The sequence below is a fragment of the Brassica napus genome, chromosome A6 (genome assembly GCF_020379485.1).
Source record: "Brassica napus cultivar Da-Ae chromosome A6, Da-Ae, whole genome shotgun sequence".
In the NCBI taxonomy this organism is placed as follows: Eukaryota; Viridiplantae; Streptophyta; class Magnoliopsida; order Brassicales; family Brassicaceae; genus Brassica; species Brassica napus.
Window position 1 is genome coordinate 2,131,299 of NC_063439.1, and position 16,656 is coordinate 2,147,954.

The 16,656-nt window shown below is 37.7% G+C and overlaps 4 protein-coding genes and 1 pseudogene across 5 annotated transcripts; 2 read left to right on the forward strand and 3 right to left on the reverse strand.

Moving 5' to 3' along the window:
• Nucleotides 1-349: 349 nt before the first annotated feature.
• On the reverse strand, nucleotides 350-1,455 carry BNAA06G37650D. Its single transcript, XM_048735413.1, has 3 exons — nucleotides 1,178-1,455; nucleotides 947-993; nucleotides 350-861 (listed from the first exon to the last, which is right to left on the reverse strand). The coding sequence occupies exons 1-3, from the start codon at nucleotides 1,386-1,388 to the stop codon at nucleotides 727-729; spliced, it is 393 nt and encodes a 130-aa protein (XP_048591370.1). The 5' UTR covers nucleotides 1,389-1,455; the 3' UTR covers nucleotides 350-726.
• A 508-nt stretch (nucleotides 1,456-1,963) lies between these two features.
• Nucleotides 1,964-3,387, reverse strand: LOC106351135 (annotated as a pseudogene).
• Nucleotides 3,388-7,044: 3,657 nt separating this feature from the next.
• LOC106346146 (telomere repeat-binding factor 1-like) lies at nucleotides 7,045-9,418 on the forward strand. 2 transcript variants are annotated; one of them, XM_013785402.3, is made up of 7 exons: nucleotides 7,045-7,214; nucleotides 7,653-7,844; nucleotides 7,929-8,158; nucleotides 8,442-8,526; nucleotides 8,607-8,690; nucleotides 8,782-9,141; nucleotides 9,220-9,418. In XM_013785402.3, the coding sequence occupies exons 2-7, from the start codon at nucleotides 7,695-7,697 to the stop codon at nucleotides 9,232-9,234; spliced, it is 924 nt and encodes a 307-aa protein (XP_013640856.2). In that variant the 5' UTR covers nucleotides 7,045-7,214; nucleotides 7,653-7,694; the 3' UTR covers nucleotides 9,235-9,418. The 2 variants fall into 2 exon arrangements, with proteins under 2 accessions (XP_013640856.2, XP_013640857.2); XM_013785403.3 differs by having other exon boundaries at nucleotides 7,055-7,214; nucleotides 7,658-7,844.
• Nucleotides 9,419-10,912: 1,494 nt separating this feature from the next.
• On the forward strand, nucleotides 10,913-12,139 carry LOC106349698 (zinc finger protein AZF2). Its single transcript, XM_013789672.2, has one exon. The coding sequence runs from the start codon at nucleotides 10,913-10,915 to the stop codon at nucleotides 12,137-12,139; it is 1,227 nt and encodes a 408-aa protein (XP_013645126.2).
• Nucleotides 12,140-12,631: 492 nt separating this feature from the next.
• On the reverse strand, nucleotides 12,632-16,386 carry LOC106346145 (QWRF motif-containing protein 2). The gene is made up of 6 exons (XM_013785401.3): nucleotides 14,664-16,386; nucleotides 14,182-14,301; nucleotides 13,649-13,765; nucleotides 13,453-13,542; nucleotides 13,252-13,359; nucleotides 12,632-13,163 (listed from the first exon to the last, which is right to left on the reverse strand). The coding sequence occupies exons 1-6, from the start codon at nucleotides 15,957-15,959 to the stop codon at nucleotides 13,083-13,085; spliced, it is 1,812 nt and encodes a 603-aa protein (XP_013640855.2). The 5' UTR covers nucleotides 15,960-16,386; the 3' UTR covers nucleotides 12,632-13,082.
• Between the last annotated feature and the right edge of the window lie 270 nt (nucleotides 16,387-16,656).

Genomic DNA, 16,656 nt, shown 5'->3' on the forward strand with positions numbered 1-16,656 from the left:
TGGAGTCGACAACACCGTTGCGTGGTATCAGGTAATTTGAGGACACAAGAGTTTACTCTTCATCGGGAAACGGAGACTTGGAGTGATGGTGAAGGTAGTTGGCGCATAAACACGTACTATTCTAAGAAGTATATGGAAGAAACATATGAACATGATACAGATTCGGTCATCACATTATCACAATATGTGCTCCCACAGTGGATGGATCCAGTGCCTCGTCCCCCTAATTGACATCCTTCTTGGTCTCACTTTCTCCAAGTCTGTTCTTCAGTATTTATATATATATTGTTAAGTCTCGTTTATAATCAGGACACTATGTATCACGTGTGATCTTTTGTGATTGCTCATCAACCTTAACTTGCAGTGTGACATTATCTGTGTAATATATTCATGTAGGTGTGACAAAAGTTTGAATGGGTTTCTTTCATTTTTCATACTCAAGCGACTGATTGAAGCTGAGTTAAGAGAGCTTGCGTAGACCAGACAAGGTTTTTGTAAATGCAGGAGACAACAATAATGGTTACCTGAGACAGTCCTCTTGACTCTGTTATTGCGACTTCCACAACCTTCAACATGGATTCTGCTGCTTCTTTGCTTCTCGAAATTAGGGTTTATTGAGAAGAAAACATATTCGAGAAGCCACTGAATGAAATAATATTTATAGATAACTGAACAGTTCTTTTTTCCAGTTCCGTAGACAGCAAAAATTTATCATCATCATCATCTTCATTTGTTGGCCTTGAGCCATTCGAGTATCCGTTTCTCAGACTCACTGAGCTCTGCTTCTGTCTTCCCCTTTGTAGATCCTTCAACAAACTCAAAGTAGTCCTTATAGTTCCTCTTATAGTAACTGTCCAATCTCTGTTTAATTCGGCCAATATTAACAAGAAAATCATTAGAAAAATATTCAAATGAAAAGCGTTTTAGTAAACTCTGTTTTCCTTACCTCTTTGTCGTTCTTGGTTTTGTTTTCCTCAGACTTCTTCAAATACTCTGAAACCAGAAACGACGTAGTTTTTTTTTTGGTAAAATGTTTTAAGATTTATATACCATTTTTTGTTTTTTGAATGTTGATTACAACTTATTGAGCAACAGAGAGAAACTAAAACAACCTAAGATCCAAAAATGGAAGAAAAATCGAAATAGAAGAAACACAGATTAAAGAATGTTTACTTACTCTGGAGAAGCTGATCGCTTGTGGTCAAAGCAGCAGCAAGGAAGGAAGAAGAGGAGGAGAAGATGATGTTTCTGCGTCTGAAATCAGTGGTTGAAGCGGTTAAAGAATCGCGTTTGGTTTCGTTTCTTCGCACAGCTTGAACATTGGAGGAAGCGTATTTGTTAACAGTAACTGTTAAAGCCATGAGAATGCTTTGCCCTACGGAACTCATCTTTCTCTTCGTCACCACAAGGATAAGGTGTTTTTTTTTTAAATATCTTATCTACGTTACAAAGAAGGAAACATCGTTTTCTAGAAAGGTCCCTAACTATATAGTATTACAAGTTGAACCCCTGATCTATAAAAAATAGATATAAACCCACATAAATATTTGAAAGCGGAAAATATAACTCCCTCACTATATAATTTTACAATTAAAACCCCCTGACTGAAATCTGTAGAGACGAATCCGGTTTAGTAGACACTGATTGATCGGTCCGCTTATAAAACCAAACCGGTTCCGGTTTTGTATAGATTTTGACTGTTCTAACTTTTTCCCCGACAGGGAAGAGGAATGAAGTAAAAACTATACATTGGAGGAGGCAGTCCAACTGCTTCAGCAGGACTAAGATGATCACTTCACCAGAAGAAGAGTTTAAATCTCAATTTGCCTCTGGAAGATGTATAGCTGTTAATCTATAAGCAAACACATGTAGTATTAACATACAAAAGTGTCGGCAATTAGAAGAAATCACATACAAAAGTTTTCTTGTTGGAACCTTGCATCGTGGATGGCAATACCCAAAATAAAATAAGTAGATAGATTGCACAGCAAATGTTATACTGCAAGTTAACATTAGAGAAACAAAGTCATCACAAAAGAGCAGACCTGAAACAAAGTGTCCTTACTATAAACTGAGAAAAAAACAAAACACAAAAACATTGGAGAAAGCGACCAAGAAAAGGATGTCAATATGGCGGGCGAGGCACCGGATCCATCCACTGTGGGGGCAAAAATTGTGATAACGTGATGACCAAAGCTGTATTAAGTTCATATACTTCTTCCATATACTTCTTAGAATCGTACGTGTTAATGCTCCACTTACCTTCACCATCACTCCAAGTCTCCGTTTCCTGACGAAGAGTGAACTCTCGAGTCCTTAAGTTACCAGATACCACACAGCTGTGCTGTCTACTCCATAGATAGACCAAACCGTTATCAAACGGGTTAACTCCCAAAGGAAAACAATCGACATCAAAACCCACAGACGCCATGTCAATCTCCTCCCTTGTCAACCGCCACCATCCTCCATCAGAGTCGTCACTCTTCAGCTTCCAAACCTTCAATCTTCGACCCAATATCTCAACGTACACAACATCTCCACACGAACTAGTCAAGCATCTCCTAACGCACTCGTTATACAGTCCAGTATAATCCGACACAGATCATCATCTTCTTGGGCGAAAAAATCATAAGCTACAAGAACTCCAGGGGAAGTATCGTCATCATTCACTCTCTTGTCCCACACGTAAACAGTCCCGTTGAGAATCAAGGGCTCGTTGAAACCAGCCCGCTGGAGAGGAACAGGGGAGCGAATCCGCTTGAAAGACCACGCCCCTGTCTCAGCAGAATACACATGCATGCTACGTACATCGTTTGTGTCATTAACCTCGTAAGTAGTATTAATCAATTTAAAGCTTAAAACGACGCCGTTCACGACACGCGTTACAATACTAGTGGGAATAGTAGAAGGATCTTGAGGCTGGTGGATCTCAACCCATTCTTGCGTGAGTGGATTGCCCACGAAAGATTTGGCTTCGATGTTGCGATTTTCGTCGAGGCCGAAGCATACTTCGATCCAAACCAATCCGTTTGAAGAAGCTATGTAGTAATAGTCTAAGGTGGAGTGGTTGGGGTACAGTTGAAAAGGGATGAGATAAGAGGCTAGGGATTTGGGGAGATCCCCGTGGAAGCCTATAGCTTCGGTGATGGGATTCTTAAACTTGATTGGGAACATTAGAGACCACGAGGAGGAGGATGAGTTTCGGTGGAGAGAGACGAAGAGGCTGCGGAAGTAGGACGATTCTATGAGTGATCTCCATTGTTTGGAGATAGATTTGAATCTCGCGATGCTTCTCAAAGGTAACCTCGCGATGATCTGCACGGTTACTGACTCTGGGAATGATCTTCTTCTTCGCGTCGCCATTGGGGTTGGGGTTCCACTCGCCATTCTCACACTCGAACTCTACTTTCGTTTAGGGTTTTCTTATCTAAGGCCTTTCACATGATGGAAATTAAGTCCAGAGTAACCGGTTACGACCAAAGTTAACCGAACCGACCGAACCGAAGAATCTCTTTCCCCTTGGCATCGTCGTTTATAGAGCCCATCAGTATTATTGACTATTGCAATCAAGTAAGGCCTCACAGTTTTGTTCCTAGAGATAGCCTGAATCAAAACCTGATTAAATTATCATATTAACAAGCTTATGTCAATATAATAGTAATTAATCATTTCTGTTCAACGGTAGCTCAACTTTATTATACAAACCCAAATGAAAGTGTTGTTACAGCTCGTTTTCATTAAATATTTATGTGAAAGGTACATAAATTATAGTTGGCTTATCGAGTAAGGCTGTAAAAGGTTTAATGTGATGCAGAGCGCTTCGGAACGTCCTCCTTTCTCATTTGGGAAGAAATGAGTCCTCGGTTGGTGAAAAAGGATTTGGGTTTATCTGATTTAGTTCAAGGGTTATGTTCCTAAACATTCTTTCACCATGTAGACTACGAATGTGAATCATCCTCCTAGGATGAGCTGGCTTGCATCATGGGGCATTCAGCTCTCTATATCATGCTGCCTTTGCTCTTCATCTCATGAGACTAGAAATCATCTATTTCTTACTTGTGACTTCTACTTCGAAGTATGGCGACCACGGTGGGGCCAGGACACTCGGTTATCAAAAAAAAAAAAAAAAAAGTATGGCGACTAATATTCATTCGCTTAAACTCAACATTTTGGCCTCCTCTTCATTAGAGTGAACTGCTTTCTTAGTTGAGAGTAGGGGCGGACGGAGAGAAGGACATACATAGGTCACGTGCCCCATCTAATTTTTTATTTTCTTTAACAAATACTAAGGAGTCTATAGAAGTGCCCCTGACCAGAACAAAAGTTTAGTGAAGAAAATACATGTGCCCCCAGCTAAATTTGTTCCTAGAACAGCCCCTGGTTGAGACGCCCTCATACTGCAGCTTCAATCATTCTTCCCAAGCTGCCACTCAAGCTACCATCTTTCATCAGTGGAAGCATCACAATTAGGGATGTTAATACAAGCTGTTCAGGCCGGCTTTGGTCATGTTTGTTGAAGCCACTGAACTTTAGATCCGTTTACGCATATGCCAAATAATGTCTGCTTAATTTTAAATCAGTTAAATTTAGACCATTAAACCTGTTTATGTTTTTTTTTCTGAATATATTTTTTGTCAATAGTCTTTTGTCATTTTAATTTAGTTTCTTTTTAATTATTTTCTTAATATTAACAACTAATTCTTAAATATAAGAAAATTATTTTTATTTGATTTCAAAACTTTATAAAAAATGAAAATTCAAATTAAAGCAAAATTTGAAATATTACAAATAATTTTTTTTTTTTTAAATATTAATCAGTTCATCATATCATTAGAAATATCAACACATTTTAATAGATTTTAAACCCAAATATAGCATAAAACATTTTGTTTTTAAAACAAAAATATAACATAATCATTTTGTTCAAAAACACATATTATATAAATTATGACTTTAAAAATTGAATATTCCTCTGGCTGGCAGGGAAAGGAACTTGATGCAAATACTGAGTACCACCGGTAAAGGGAACCGGTAAAACCAAAGAGTAGATAAAACGAGGACATCAAGCGACCTAAAAACGGGTAAGTTTCAGTTTTATCTCTAAGTTCACTCTGCAGACAAGATAGCTGACTCGCAGGATAGTTCCTTTGAAAAACACGGGTAAGTTTCAGTTTATCTCTAAGTTAACAGAGTCAAGAGAGTGTAGATGATTGTCTGTCTTATTGTTATATGCCTCGAAATAGAGGTAAGAGTGACCGGAAACGTCTACTGTGAGACCATTCTTAAGGATAAATCAGCAATTCGACTTGGCTTGCAAGGCTCCTGCATTTACAAAACCCTTGTCTCGTCTTCACAATCTCTCTTACCTCAGTCACTCACTTGAGTATGACAAATGAGATTCAAACTTTAGTCATTAATATATTACACAGCTAACGTCACACTGCAAGTTAATCTTGAGAAGCAACTAAGTCATCACAAAAGAACAGACATGATACATAGTGTCATGATTCTAAACCAGACTAAAACACATAAACATTGAAGAGAAGAAGACTTGGAGAAAGTGACACAAGAAGGATATCAATTTGGCGGGCAGGGTGCGGGAGCACAAATTGTGATAATAATGTAATGACCGCAGCTGGATCATGATTAGCATCCATATACTCCTTACAAGCAGACGTGTTTACGCGCCAACAACCTTCACCATCACTCCAAGTCTCCTTTTCTTTACGAACATTAAACTTTTGTGTCCTTAAGTTACCAGACACCACGCAACTGTGTTGACGACTCCATAGATAAACCAAATCAGTATCAAAAGGATTCATTCCCAAAGGAAAACAATCGACATCAGAGGCCATGTAGATCTCCTCTCTTGTCAACTGCCACAATTCTCCATCAGAGTTGTTGTTACTCTTCAGTTTCCAAACCTTTAATCTTTGATACAATACTTCAACATAGATAACATCTCCTCCTGAAAGTAGTCAAACATCTCTTAGACAAGCATCTCCTAACGTACTTGCTATATGATGGGACAGGGAGAGGAATAACCCGACACTGATCATCGTCTTCTTCACCATAAAAGTCATAAGATACAAGGACTCCATGGCTAGTATCATCATCCAGTCTCTTCTCCCACATATAAAGCATCCCGTTGAGGCTCAAGGGCCTGTCAAAACCGCTGAGTTTGAGAGGGAAAGAAGAGCAAAGCGACCGAACCAAAAATGTTCGGTTTTAACTTTTACATCATGTTTTAGTTTAAAACTCTTCTTGCCTCTTGGCACCGTAGTTTGTTAAAAGGCTTGAGCCCATCTTTGTTCCCAGCGAGCGATAGCAGTAAGAATCAAAACCTGATTAAATTTTCATATTAACAAACTTATGTCAGCATTATAGTAACTAATCATTCCTGTTCAACTTCATTAATACTAATCCAAATGAAAGTGTTGTTACAACTCGTTTACATAGTTACCCTATCCTGTAACAGGTTCAAAAGTGATGCAGAATCTTCAACTCAGTATATCTTTTTTGAAAGGATAAAACAACTAGGAATGTTAGCAAATAGCATGTGCCACAACTCACTACAACTAACAAGCACGTTTAAGAAGATATAAAGTTATTTCTGAATTTTGTAACTAAAATAAATAGATAATATATGTGACAAAACAAGGGATAAAACTCACTCTACTCCCTACCACTCAAACTTTCCGTTAAATAAAAGTGATTGTAAAATTAAATTAGAACAAATTTCATTAGTATCAAATCGTGACTACAAAACATTAACTAGATATCTAGATAATTAAAAAGGTGTTATTTGTTTATATCTTAATTAATATAAAATTGTTGAAATTTAATAATTATCAAATTTAAATAAGTAAAATTTAATTAATATTTTAAATTTGTAAGTTTTTAATTAGACTTATACTTTACTACTTTAAACATATAATTATTGTTAAATAAATATAACTTAATTTATTTAATTTTACATTTATATATTTAAATTATTAAATAAATAAAATTATAAATTTAATAATATATATATATATATATATCTATTGAAATCAATCTGCCCACGTTTTAAGCATAATTGGTCCAACCGGTTCACCGTGAGTCTGAATCTTCGTCAACATTAACCCTAATTTCATTGTAGCGACCCCAAAATCTCCACCAAGAAAAAATCGGAATCGCTCTCGCGAAGATCAAATCCCCCTCGTAAATCACCGGTGAATCATCTGTTCCCTTTTCCGATTATTATATTCTTTATCAACATGAGATTAGGTTTCAATCTAAAGGAGGAATCTTTTTTCCTCAATTTTAGGGGTTTTGCTATCTTCTTTCCCAAATCCAAAATTGAAATCTTCAATGGAGATTTCGACTAGAGGGTTTTGAATTTCCCATTGAAAAATAGGAAATTTTTGAATTTTGTATTTTTGCTTCTATAGGGTTTCCGCATGAACAGTGGTTTAGTGTTTTTATTGCAATTAGAGATTTTATTACATGTGTTGCAATGAAAGAAACAATGTTTGTTTTTATTTTCTAACGAGGAAACATGTTTCTTGCAATTTGAGAGAATATGGATCCGATGGAGTGATTTTTTTCTTCTTACCAGATGCTTGTATGGTCTCTTGACGTATGATTTGTTTTTTTCTTTTGTGTTGCAGAACAGAGTTAACATTGACCGTAGGCTGCGTTTCGAACCCGTGATGGGTGCTCCTAAGCAGAAATGGACTCAAGAAGAAGAGTCAGCTCTAAAGTCTGGAGTTGTCAAGCATGGACCTGGTAAATGGCGCACCATTCTCAAAGATCCTGAGTTTAGTGGAGTGTTGTACCTCCGTTCCAATGTTGATCTTAAGGTAATACTCTTCCTTCTTATCTGTATTGTCATTTGTGATTTCGTTCTTTATCTGATTTGGTTTGGTCTTTTTGTGCTGTGACAGGACAAATGGAGAAATATGAGTGTCATGGCCAATGGGTGGGGATCGCGTGATAAGTCTAGGTTAGCTCTTAAAAGGACGCACTCGCTTCCTAAACAGGATGATAGCTCACTTGCTAATACAAGCTCGTTGCAAAGTGATGAAGACATGGCTGATGCTAAGCATTTTTCCACCACCGGCACTTCTGCTCTGCAACTTCCTACTACTCCTACTCCAAGGAGACCTAATGTAAGGTCAGATATCTTACCATCTATGTCTCTGTTTCGTTTATCGAATAGGAGATGCTTTGTTGCATATCTCCAGATGTAGGGGTTATATGCGTCAAGGTTACATATATGGTTTTGCATGATTGTCCAGATGCTGATTATGTTAGCACGTGAACTGTTTTGCTCCAATTTATAACTGTGAAACTATGACGAGGGTCTAAGTGTTCAAAGTCATACTTATACGATAGATGTCTTGTATCATTTGAATCCATTGTTATAGCCAGTTTGTAACTTGTTAAAAGTGTTGCAGGCTGGATAGCCTTATAATGGAAGCAATATCTACCATGAAAGAGCTTGGTGGTTCTAACAAAACAACAATTGGTGCATACATTGAGGTATATTTTAGTTCTTAACTCCTCTTTTTCCCATAGTCATTGTTTACTTGGTCCTGACGCTTGTTTATTCGGTCGTATAGGAACAATATCACGCTCCGCCAGACTTCAAACGGTTGCTGTCTACCAAGCTAAAGTACTTGACAGCTTGTGGTAAACTCATCAAGGTATCATGTGCATTATAGTCTGTGTGCAATCAATTTGCTTCATTAACGGCGACTTGTGATGTTTTATTGATACGATTTTTCTCATTTACAGGCCAAACGCAGGTATAGAATTCCACACTCCACTCCTCTGTCTTCCCACAGGAGAAGACATTTGGGAACACCGTCTGGAAAACAGAGTGTTCTTTCTTTGCCTTCACCTATAACAGACAGAGATGAAGTGACTGTTCAGACAAAGGCTCAGATTGATGCAGAGTTAGCCAGGATGAAGACTATGAACGCACATGAGGCGCAAGCGGCTGCAGAACAGGCAGTTGAAGAGGCGGAAGCTGCCATGGCGGCGGCTGAAGAAGCTGCAAAGGAAGCTGAGGCAGCAGAAGCCGAAGCAGAAGAAGCTCAAGCTTACGTTGAAGAAGCTTTAAAGACAGTGAAAGGAAGAAACAACTGCAAAATGGTAAACACATTCTCCTTTTAGTCACACAAAACATGATAAGAAAATAGTTTTTAATGGTCGTAAAATTTGATTCAACAGATGGTCTGTACGTGAGGTTACAGAGAAGAAGGAGAAGAAGAATGTGTTGCAGGTGGGGAGAGAGAGAGAAGCGTAGAAGTAGTTTTTGTGTATTGATGATTCTCTACTTGGGAACTCTTTTTAGTTGTAAGCAGTAATCTCAGATGCTATTGTATTGTTCATACTTTACAGCCAAAATAAGTTACAAAAACTGAAAACATAGAAATGCTGCAAACGCGGTGAAAATATTTTTGGTTTTGGGAGGCGATGCATCAACGGTGAAAATTAAAAAACTGGATATATACAAAGACTCATGTTTCCATACTTATATTATGTTCTTCATCATTTTGTTCTTTGTGGTAGATCTTGTTTCTTTCTCTCTTCCATCATCAGTACTTTTCGTTCTTTCTCTATGTGCCTTGATGAGATTTTAATCTCTAGTTGTCTCTGTGTTGCAGTTTTAAAACGAGGAACAACATGTTCAGTGCAGTTTTTCGTGTAAAACTTGATAAGAAAGGTGTCAACACCTGAAAATATTTTGATGAACATCGAGTTAACATATGAGTGATTTTATCACATTTGGTTGTATGTGTCTCGAGTTTAAACCCATCTCTAAGGCGAAAAGTTATTTTTTATATTGAATTGATAATGATTACCCCTCTCTCTTTTTTGCTCCAGTATGAGCCACATGTATACTGTCCTATTAATAACAAGAGAGTCAAAGACACCTTTCCAAACAGCTGATTAGTTAGAATTTGATATTGTCTTTCGCAGTAACTATAGTTTACAACAAGAGTTCCGTCACTTTTAAATGAATAACTATCAATGATTGAAACCGGTAAAAACCATCGCCATCATCTACTTCTAGATATGTCAATTACCTTTTCAAAACTATTTAACTGATAAAAGTTTTGTTTTTTCAAATCTATTGAAAAATACACAAAAAAAAAACAGTTAAATAGTTTTATTTAAAATAAATTGACAATCAAACAAATCAAATGATCAGAAACAAACAAATTAAAGAAAGAACAGCAAATGAATCAAATAAACAGTTGTCACTGCCGTAGAAGGCTTGAAACTACAAAAAAAATCTCCTTAGACTTAATATATGCTATTTTTATATTGTATTAGGATTTAAACAAAGATATATTGTATTAGGATTTATTTCCTTATTATCCATGATTTAACTTTTTCAATGAAACTGACTAAGGATTACTTGTACCAAAAGTAATCTTATTAAGTTGAATTTAACATATAAAAATAATACCACGATGGAATTAATATTTGAAAAAGATATGATATTTATCACATGCCATACGCTTACGCGTTTCGTACTACTTACAACTCAAAAAAGAAAAATTCCTTTATTTTGTTTTTTGGTTAATTGCCATTTAAAAGTTGCAAGAGAATCTGCCTTTTTTAGTAATGTTTCTTCTATAACACTGTCACTCATAGTCATAATATGGAAATACTAAAAGAAATTAACTTTTTATTATTACTAGATTGAGTTTAGTATAGAATATTTCGGGATTTAAAGAAAATCTATTTACTTTTTTGACAGCTCACTTTCCATATTCCGTTTACTTCTAGTAACGATAACAATGGACAAGTTACACCGACTGAAATTTTCTTCTACTATATATACTTTAGTTATACACTAAACCGACACTACAAATCACGCGGAAGATTTTGTCTTAACGATAAATACGGAACTATGGATCTACTATTATTTGAAGCTCTCATGCAACTTCCACCATCAACAAGAGACACCGTTGTAAAAGTGCTGGATCATGCAAGCCAAAACCACCCTACTGATCATGATGAAGATTATCCAAAAAGAATATGCTTACGAGAAGAAGAAGAGTGTGCTACAGGCACAGTTTGTGTTGAGCCAAGATTACAAAGTAGTGACTCTGAAGAATATTCTTCTTCTCGCTCTTCTAAGACGGTGACAGAAGAAGAGTGTGGACAGTGTTCAATGGACGATGATGATGATGATGAGACAACTTCTCCTTCTTCTTCAGAGACGGTGGAACAACGAATGATACTGTACAAGCCACAACAAGAAGAGTATGAAGAAGACGACGTCGTTTCGACCGAGCTTACGTTGGGAAGTAGTAGCGCACAGCCATCACGGCAACAAGAAGAACCTTCCTCTTCTTCACCGTCTGAAGATGATACAACGGCTCTCTTACTCGTCGAGCTATGCCGCATTAGGCCTATGCAACTTCAAACACAAACTCAGACGCCACACAAGTTTGATTCGTACAAGTGTGATGTATGTGGAAAAGAGTTTACTTCGTACCAAGCCTTAGGTGGACACAAGGCTAGCCACCGAGTTAAGCTGCAACAACCACTTGTTGAAAACGCAAACGCAGAAGCTGGAGGAAAAACGCGGCCCAGGATGGCCCCATCGGGTAAAATACACAAGTGTTCTATATGTAACGTTGAGTTTCCTACGGGACAAGCTCTCGGTGGACATAAACGTCGTCACTACGAAGGTGTTCTAAGCGGTAACAAACGTAGTCATGACGAGGTTATAGCTGGGGACAGGTCCGTTCCCAATCATGAGAGTATTGTAACAAAGTCGTCGGGTCCAATGCAGAGTTTTGTAGGCGATCACAAATGTAGTCACGACGAGGTTATAGCGGGAGACAAGTCGAGTCCCAATCATGAGAGTGATGTAACAAACATGTCGGGTCGGAAGCAGAGTTTTGTAGGCGATCACAAACGTAGTCACGACGAGGTCATAACGGGAGACAAGTCGAGTCCCAAACATGAGAGTGATGTAACAAAAAGTCCAGGTCGAAGTTTTATAGGGTTGTTCGATCTTAATGAATTTCCGTTGCAAGAGTTTGATGATAACAACATGCAAGAAGTTGATGAGTTTGAAAGTGCAATTGTAGCGAACAAGACGCTACAATTAATAGATCTGATTTGAAGTGTTGATTTTTTTAAGGTTCATTCTTTTCGTTGACCAACCTAACATATGATATTTGTAGTTTAGGATTTTTCACATTTTTTTAATTGTTTTGTTTAGCGTTATCTTAACCTTTTTTTGTTACAAAAAAAAATCACTTTAAAATTTTAATGCAAATTATATTTATTTTCAGCTGAAAATTAATTGAAAACTGCATTGATTTTATAAATAATTTTATTTATCTCAAGTACTATTGGTCAGAAAGTTATAATTAATAACAACTTACATATATTATCACTATTTTCTTAATATGTAGTAAAAATGTCAAAATGACACTTATTTAGAAACATAATGAATATAAAATAAAGAAAAGAAATTGGTTCGTTAGTCTCACTTTCTTGCTGTACTTAATCGTATGCACTTTGGTTCTCTGGCACACATTCTACATTCTCTTTTACATGTACTTTGCTATCGACAAACAGACAACGGGGCGTTTATGTTGGCACGGGAAACTAGAAACGACAAGACATCTTAACATAAATAAAAAACGGTAATAAGTCTAGAACTAAAAAAGCAGACAAGATCAGTGAGAGTTATACAACTACAACATCTTTATATGTACACAAACCAAAGAACCATTAGAATATAAAACTTTTTGTATACAAATCTAAAGCTTACTTACTTTTTAGAGGGCATTACTACTTGCAATCTTACATGAAAAGAAAAAAAAACAAACGTAGAACTACCAGAAGCAACAGAGCGCAGGGAGGATAGAGAGATGTTGATAATAAACCCACGAATCTCACCTTAATCTTGGTTTGAAAACGATAAGGACAGTGATTCGGAGGAAGGAAGAGGCACACCGTGTTAGCAAATCTGTTCTTGTTGAGAATAGTTTGTTGTTGTTGTTGTAATCAAAAAGAACAAATCTGTTCTGTTGAGGAAGATCAGTTTTTTTTTCTTTCTACAGTTGTTGTTGTGAAGTCAAGCTGCTTGTGATTGGTCTTAGTTGTATTATGTGCGTCTTCATGCTACAATCTGTAACCTGTTTGAGAATGGAGTAGTAGACATGGGAGATTAAAATCTCTAAACCCCGAATAAACAAGAAGGTAATGAAGAAGAAGATTAGTTACCTGCATAGCTGCTACTCTTGATAAGAAGCCTTGACATCTTTCAAGCAAAACCTTTTCCTTTGCAGTTACATTCACCGCTTCAACCATTACAGAGTTCATTTCATCAACCTAGCCATGATCACCATCGACATAAATAACCTTTATTCATATAGCATAGAAGACATGTGCTTCTTAACTCGAGAGAGAGACAGAGCATCTTACCTTCAACGTAAGCGAGAATATGGAAGACGACATAGCTTGCATTACATCGACGGCTGAACTAACAGCATGCTTAAGATCTTGAATATCAACCTAAACAATTCGAGAAGCATATTTTAAATTTTTGTTAACCAAAGGTTCAAAATTTAAAGCCAAAACAATCATTTAAGTTCTGTAATGTCAGAGAGGTACTACTCACCACGGTTTTTCCAAGAATTGGTAGACGAAGCGTGCTGGCTTTCAAAGCTTCTGTTGCTCCTGACAAAGAACTTGAATGATCTCTGTCCAGGAGAGACCATTCTTCTAGGTATCCCATCTACAGTTTTAACAGATACACAAGCAAGTTTGTTACTACTTATACTAAAATCAATAAAGATGTGCTAGTATTATGGTTTTCAATTTGAAATAAATAAAAATCTCATGTTTCCTTGTCAAAGATTATGTTATGGGATGAATCTAAGCAAATAAGTCTACCAACCTCTAGAGGTTGGATATAACAGTTTTACCTACCATGCATACTAATTAACTAGAGTCCAGATTCATTTGCTTAACCAGTTAAAGTACAATTTCCATTATGCACCAAACTGAGTTATATTCAAAACTTTCTTTTCTTGCTACAGCAAAGAATGAATCACTAAAGCCAAATTACATAAAATTATCTGTCTTCTAGCTTAAAAATAGAAACAAAACAAATCTTAGTTAAGGCATTGGCAGTAAGTATCACATTCTTACCTGTCCCCTGAGAATAGAAGCCAGTTTCAGTTTCTGCCTTAGCAAAAGCAACTTGATCCGCTTTAAAGTGACGCTGTGGCGCAGTTCTGAGATTGATACCCATGCATTCCACAGGTTTTTCTGGCAAAAGAGAAACAAAAGATAAATTCACATTCTATGTTATTGCCAGAAACCGCTTTTAGTTTTATACTTAAACCATGTTCTTGAAAGATCTCAGCCAACTATACTTAATAGACTACTCTTCCACTATTCTAGTTCGGTAAGATTTCACATTCATGCTTAATCTCCCTTTTTGATGATGGCACCTAGAATGAGCCTAAACTGTGAGTCTCCATAAATCTTGCATCATCAAGATCCTAAGCAGGCCACCTAATCAATAATCTAATATAAAGCTACTAATTACCGCTTAGCGATTTCTTGAACATTGATCCTAATTATAGGATGAATGAACAAATCATACATATTCTAAAAAAAAGCCATACCTCTGCATTCAATCTTTGCACCATTAAAGTATACTCAGTCCTCGCATTGACAAACCTCCACTGAAGATAACGGTTATACAGAAGCCTCAACAAATGCGCATCCATCACACGGTCTTCCCCGATCTTCCCTCTCCTTACATCAGCAGAGAAGCTAAGAATCGAAGGCGTGTTATTGTTGCGGTTATAAGCGTTCATCTGAGCAGAAACCTCGTTCCTCACTCGAGAAGGGCTCGAAAGCGCCCTAGCTGGAGATGAAGTAGTCGTCGCCCAAAGCTTACTCGGCGAAGCAGAGCGTATAGCAGCTCCTCTAACAGGAGAGGCCATCCCACGAGGAGATGATGAAGGCACAGCATCACTACTAGAGAACCTTTTCGAATAACCACCAAACTTTGATGACGCATTAGTTTTCAAACCGGGGCTAGAGGATAGAGGAGAGCCAGGATCCTGCAACCTCCTTAACCTGCTATTAGTCTCTTGCCAGAACCTAGCGGAAGCCATAACGTTACGAGGCAAGCTCTTTGACTTTGAGATTTCTCCATTACCATTAGTGCTACCGGAAGAGACACTATCAGTATCAGAAGCGGTTAAGTCAGAGGTTAAACCACTGTTGGGTCTTCTCCCAGTTTCCAAACACTCATCATCCCTACCTTCCATATCTAAACTCAACCTTCCATTAATAGAAACCTTAGATCCAAGCTTTCCTCTTTCGTTACCACAGTCTAAGCTTCTGGAAAGCGGGTTCGGGGCGACGGATCGAGAGGCTCCGGGCCAGAGCTGCTGGTCCGCTGGCTTGGAGTTCTCCCTCTGATCTCGAACCGGCGTGGATCTCCGCCGCTCCGGAGTAGGTTTCCGGTGAGAGACAGGCTCCTTCTTTTTGCTAATGGGAAGCGAAAAGGCCTCGCCTTGGAACGAAACCGACAAGCTCCTGGTGGAGGTGATGAGCATCTTCGTCGCCGCCGACATTTCGGTGACCGGAGACGGCGAGGGTCGGCGGCGGTCCACGGATTGAGACCGTTTGGGTGGAAACGACGGCGTTTTGTTCGAATTGGAAGCGGAATTGGAGAGTAACGGAGATGGGTATCGCTTGCTCGTCTTCAGCGAGGAGGAAGAGGACGAAGAGGAGGTTGTTGTTGTTGTTGTTGTTGTGGTGGTGGAGGAAGAGAGGGAGTGAGAAGGAGAAGGAGATAAGTAGCGAGAAGGGACCTGTTTGCCTCTGGGTCTTCTCTGTCCGCCATTGTTGGGTCGATCTCGAGGTGGGTTTCTCGGGTCGGTGCCGGAGATTGCCGCGGCCACCATTGTTGAGGTTCCGAGTGAGTAAAAAAGCAAACTTTACTTCTTCTTCTTCGTTGATCTCTCTCTCTATCACATTGCATTCAAGAGATTCGTCTCTGTTTCTCTTCTCTCTCGCCGAGACTCAACCAAAAATCGAAACTTTCGGAGTTCCTGTTGCTTCACAGCCGAAGAAAACGAGAGAGAGAGAGTGATGGGGGAGAGAAATTGAGAGTGGGGTTTGTGGATTTGGGGAAAACCTTTTGTTTTTTTTTTTGTTTATGTGAGCTCTTTAAGTCTCTTAATATTAGTAACAGTATACTCTTTTCCTTTTTAATATTATTATTTTTGGCTTTTTCGGAGGTTTACATCAAACTTTAGAGGCTTCGTTTTGCCTTAAACTGATATTTTATTCTTGTTAATTAACTACTGGTTTGGATGTTTATTCTTAATTTTTGTTGTCATGATTTTTTATCAGTAATAATTAGAGTAAAGGTTCTTATTTTGATATCTCACAATCTAAAACAAGCAGAAACTCAATTATTATTATTTTATTAATATTTGTATTTTGGATGTTGATTGTTTTACCTTTCTACAGTATAATAAGTTCTTTTTTCTTCAACAATAACCATAATTTGTATTATTAGTTTTTATAAAATAACAAGAAACATAATCTGACTTTTTCTTTCGGTTTTGTGTATTCTTAATGGAATAGTTCATAGTC

Excerpts from the sequence above, each read along its gene's own strand:
- BNAA06G37650D (XM_048735413.1), bottom strand. The coding sequence starts at position 1,388 with ATGAGTTCCGTAGGGCAAAGCATTCTCATGGCTTTAACAGTTACTGTT. Across the intron at positions 994-1,177 it reads AAGCGATCAGCTTCTCCAGA|AGTATTTGAAGAAGTCTGAG; the intron begins GTAAGTAAACAT and ends TTCTGGTTTCAG. Across the intron at positions 862-946 it reads AAACCAAGAACGACAAAGAG|AGATTGGACAGTTACTATAA; the intron begins GTAAGGAAAACA and ends CGAATTAAACAG.
- LOC106346146 (XM_013785402.3), top strand. The coding sequence starts at position 7,695 with ATGGGTGCTCCTAAGCAGAAATGGACTCAAGAAGAAGAGTCAGCTCTA. Across the intron at positions 8,159-8,441 it reads CCAAGGAGACCTAATGTAAG|GCTGGATAGCCTTATAATGG; the intron begins GTCAGATATCTT and ends AAAGTGTTGCAG. Across the intron at positions 8,527-8,606 it reads CAATTGGTGCATACATTGAG|GAACAATATCACGCTCCGCC; the intron begins GTATATTTTAGT and ends TCGGTCGTATAG.
- LOC106349698 (XM_013789672.2), top strand. The coding sequence starts at position 10,913 with ATGGATCTACTATTATTTGAAGCTCTCATGCAACTTCCACCATCAACA.
- LOC106346145 (XM_013785401.3), bottom strand. The coding sequence starts at position 15,959 with ATGGTGGCCGCGGCAATCTCCGGCACCGACCCGAGAAACCCACCTCGA. Across the intron at positions 13,766-14,181 it reads CTTCTATTCTCAGGGGACAG|ATGGGATACCTAGAAGAATG; the intron begins GTAAGAATGTGA and ends TTAAAACTGTAG. Across the intron at positions 13,543-13,648 it reads CAATTCTTGGAAAAACCGTG|GTTGATATTCAAGATCTTAA; the intron begins GTGAGTAGTACC and ends CGAATTGTTTAG.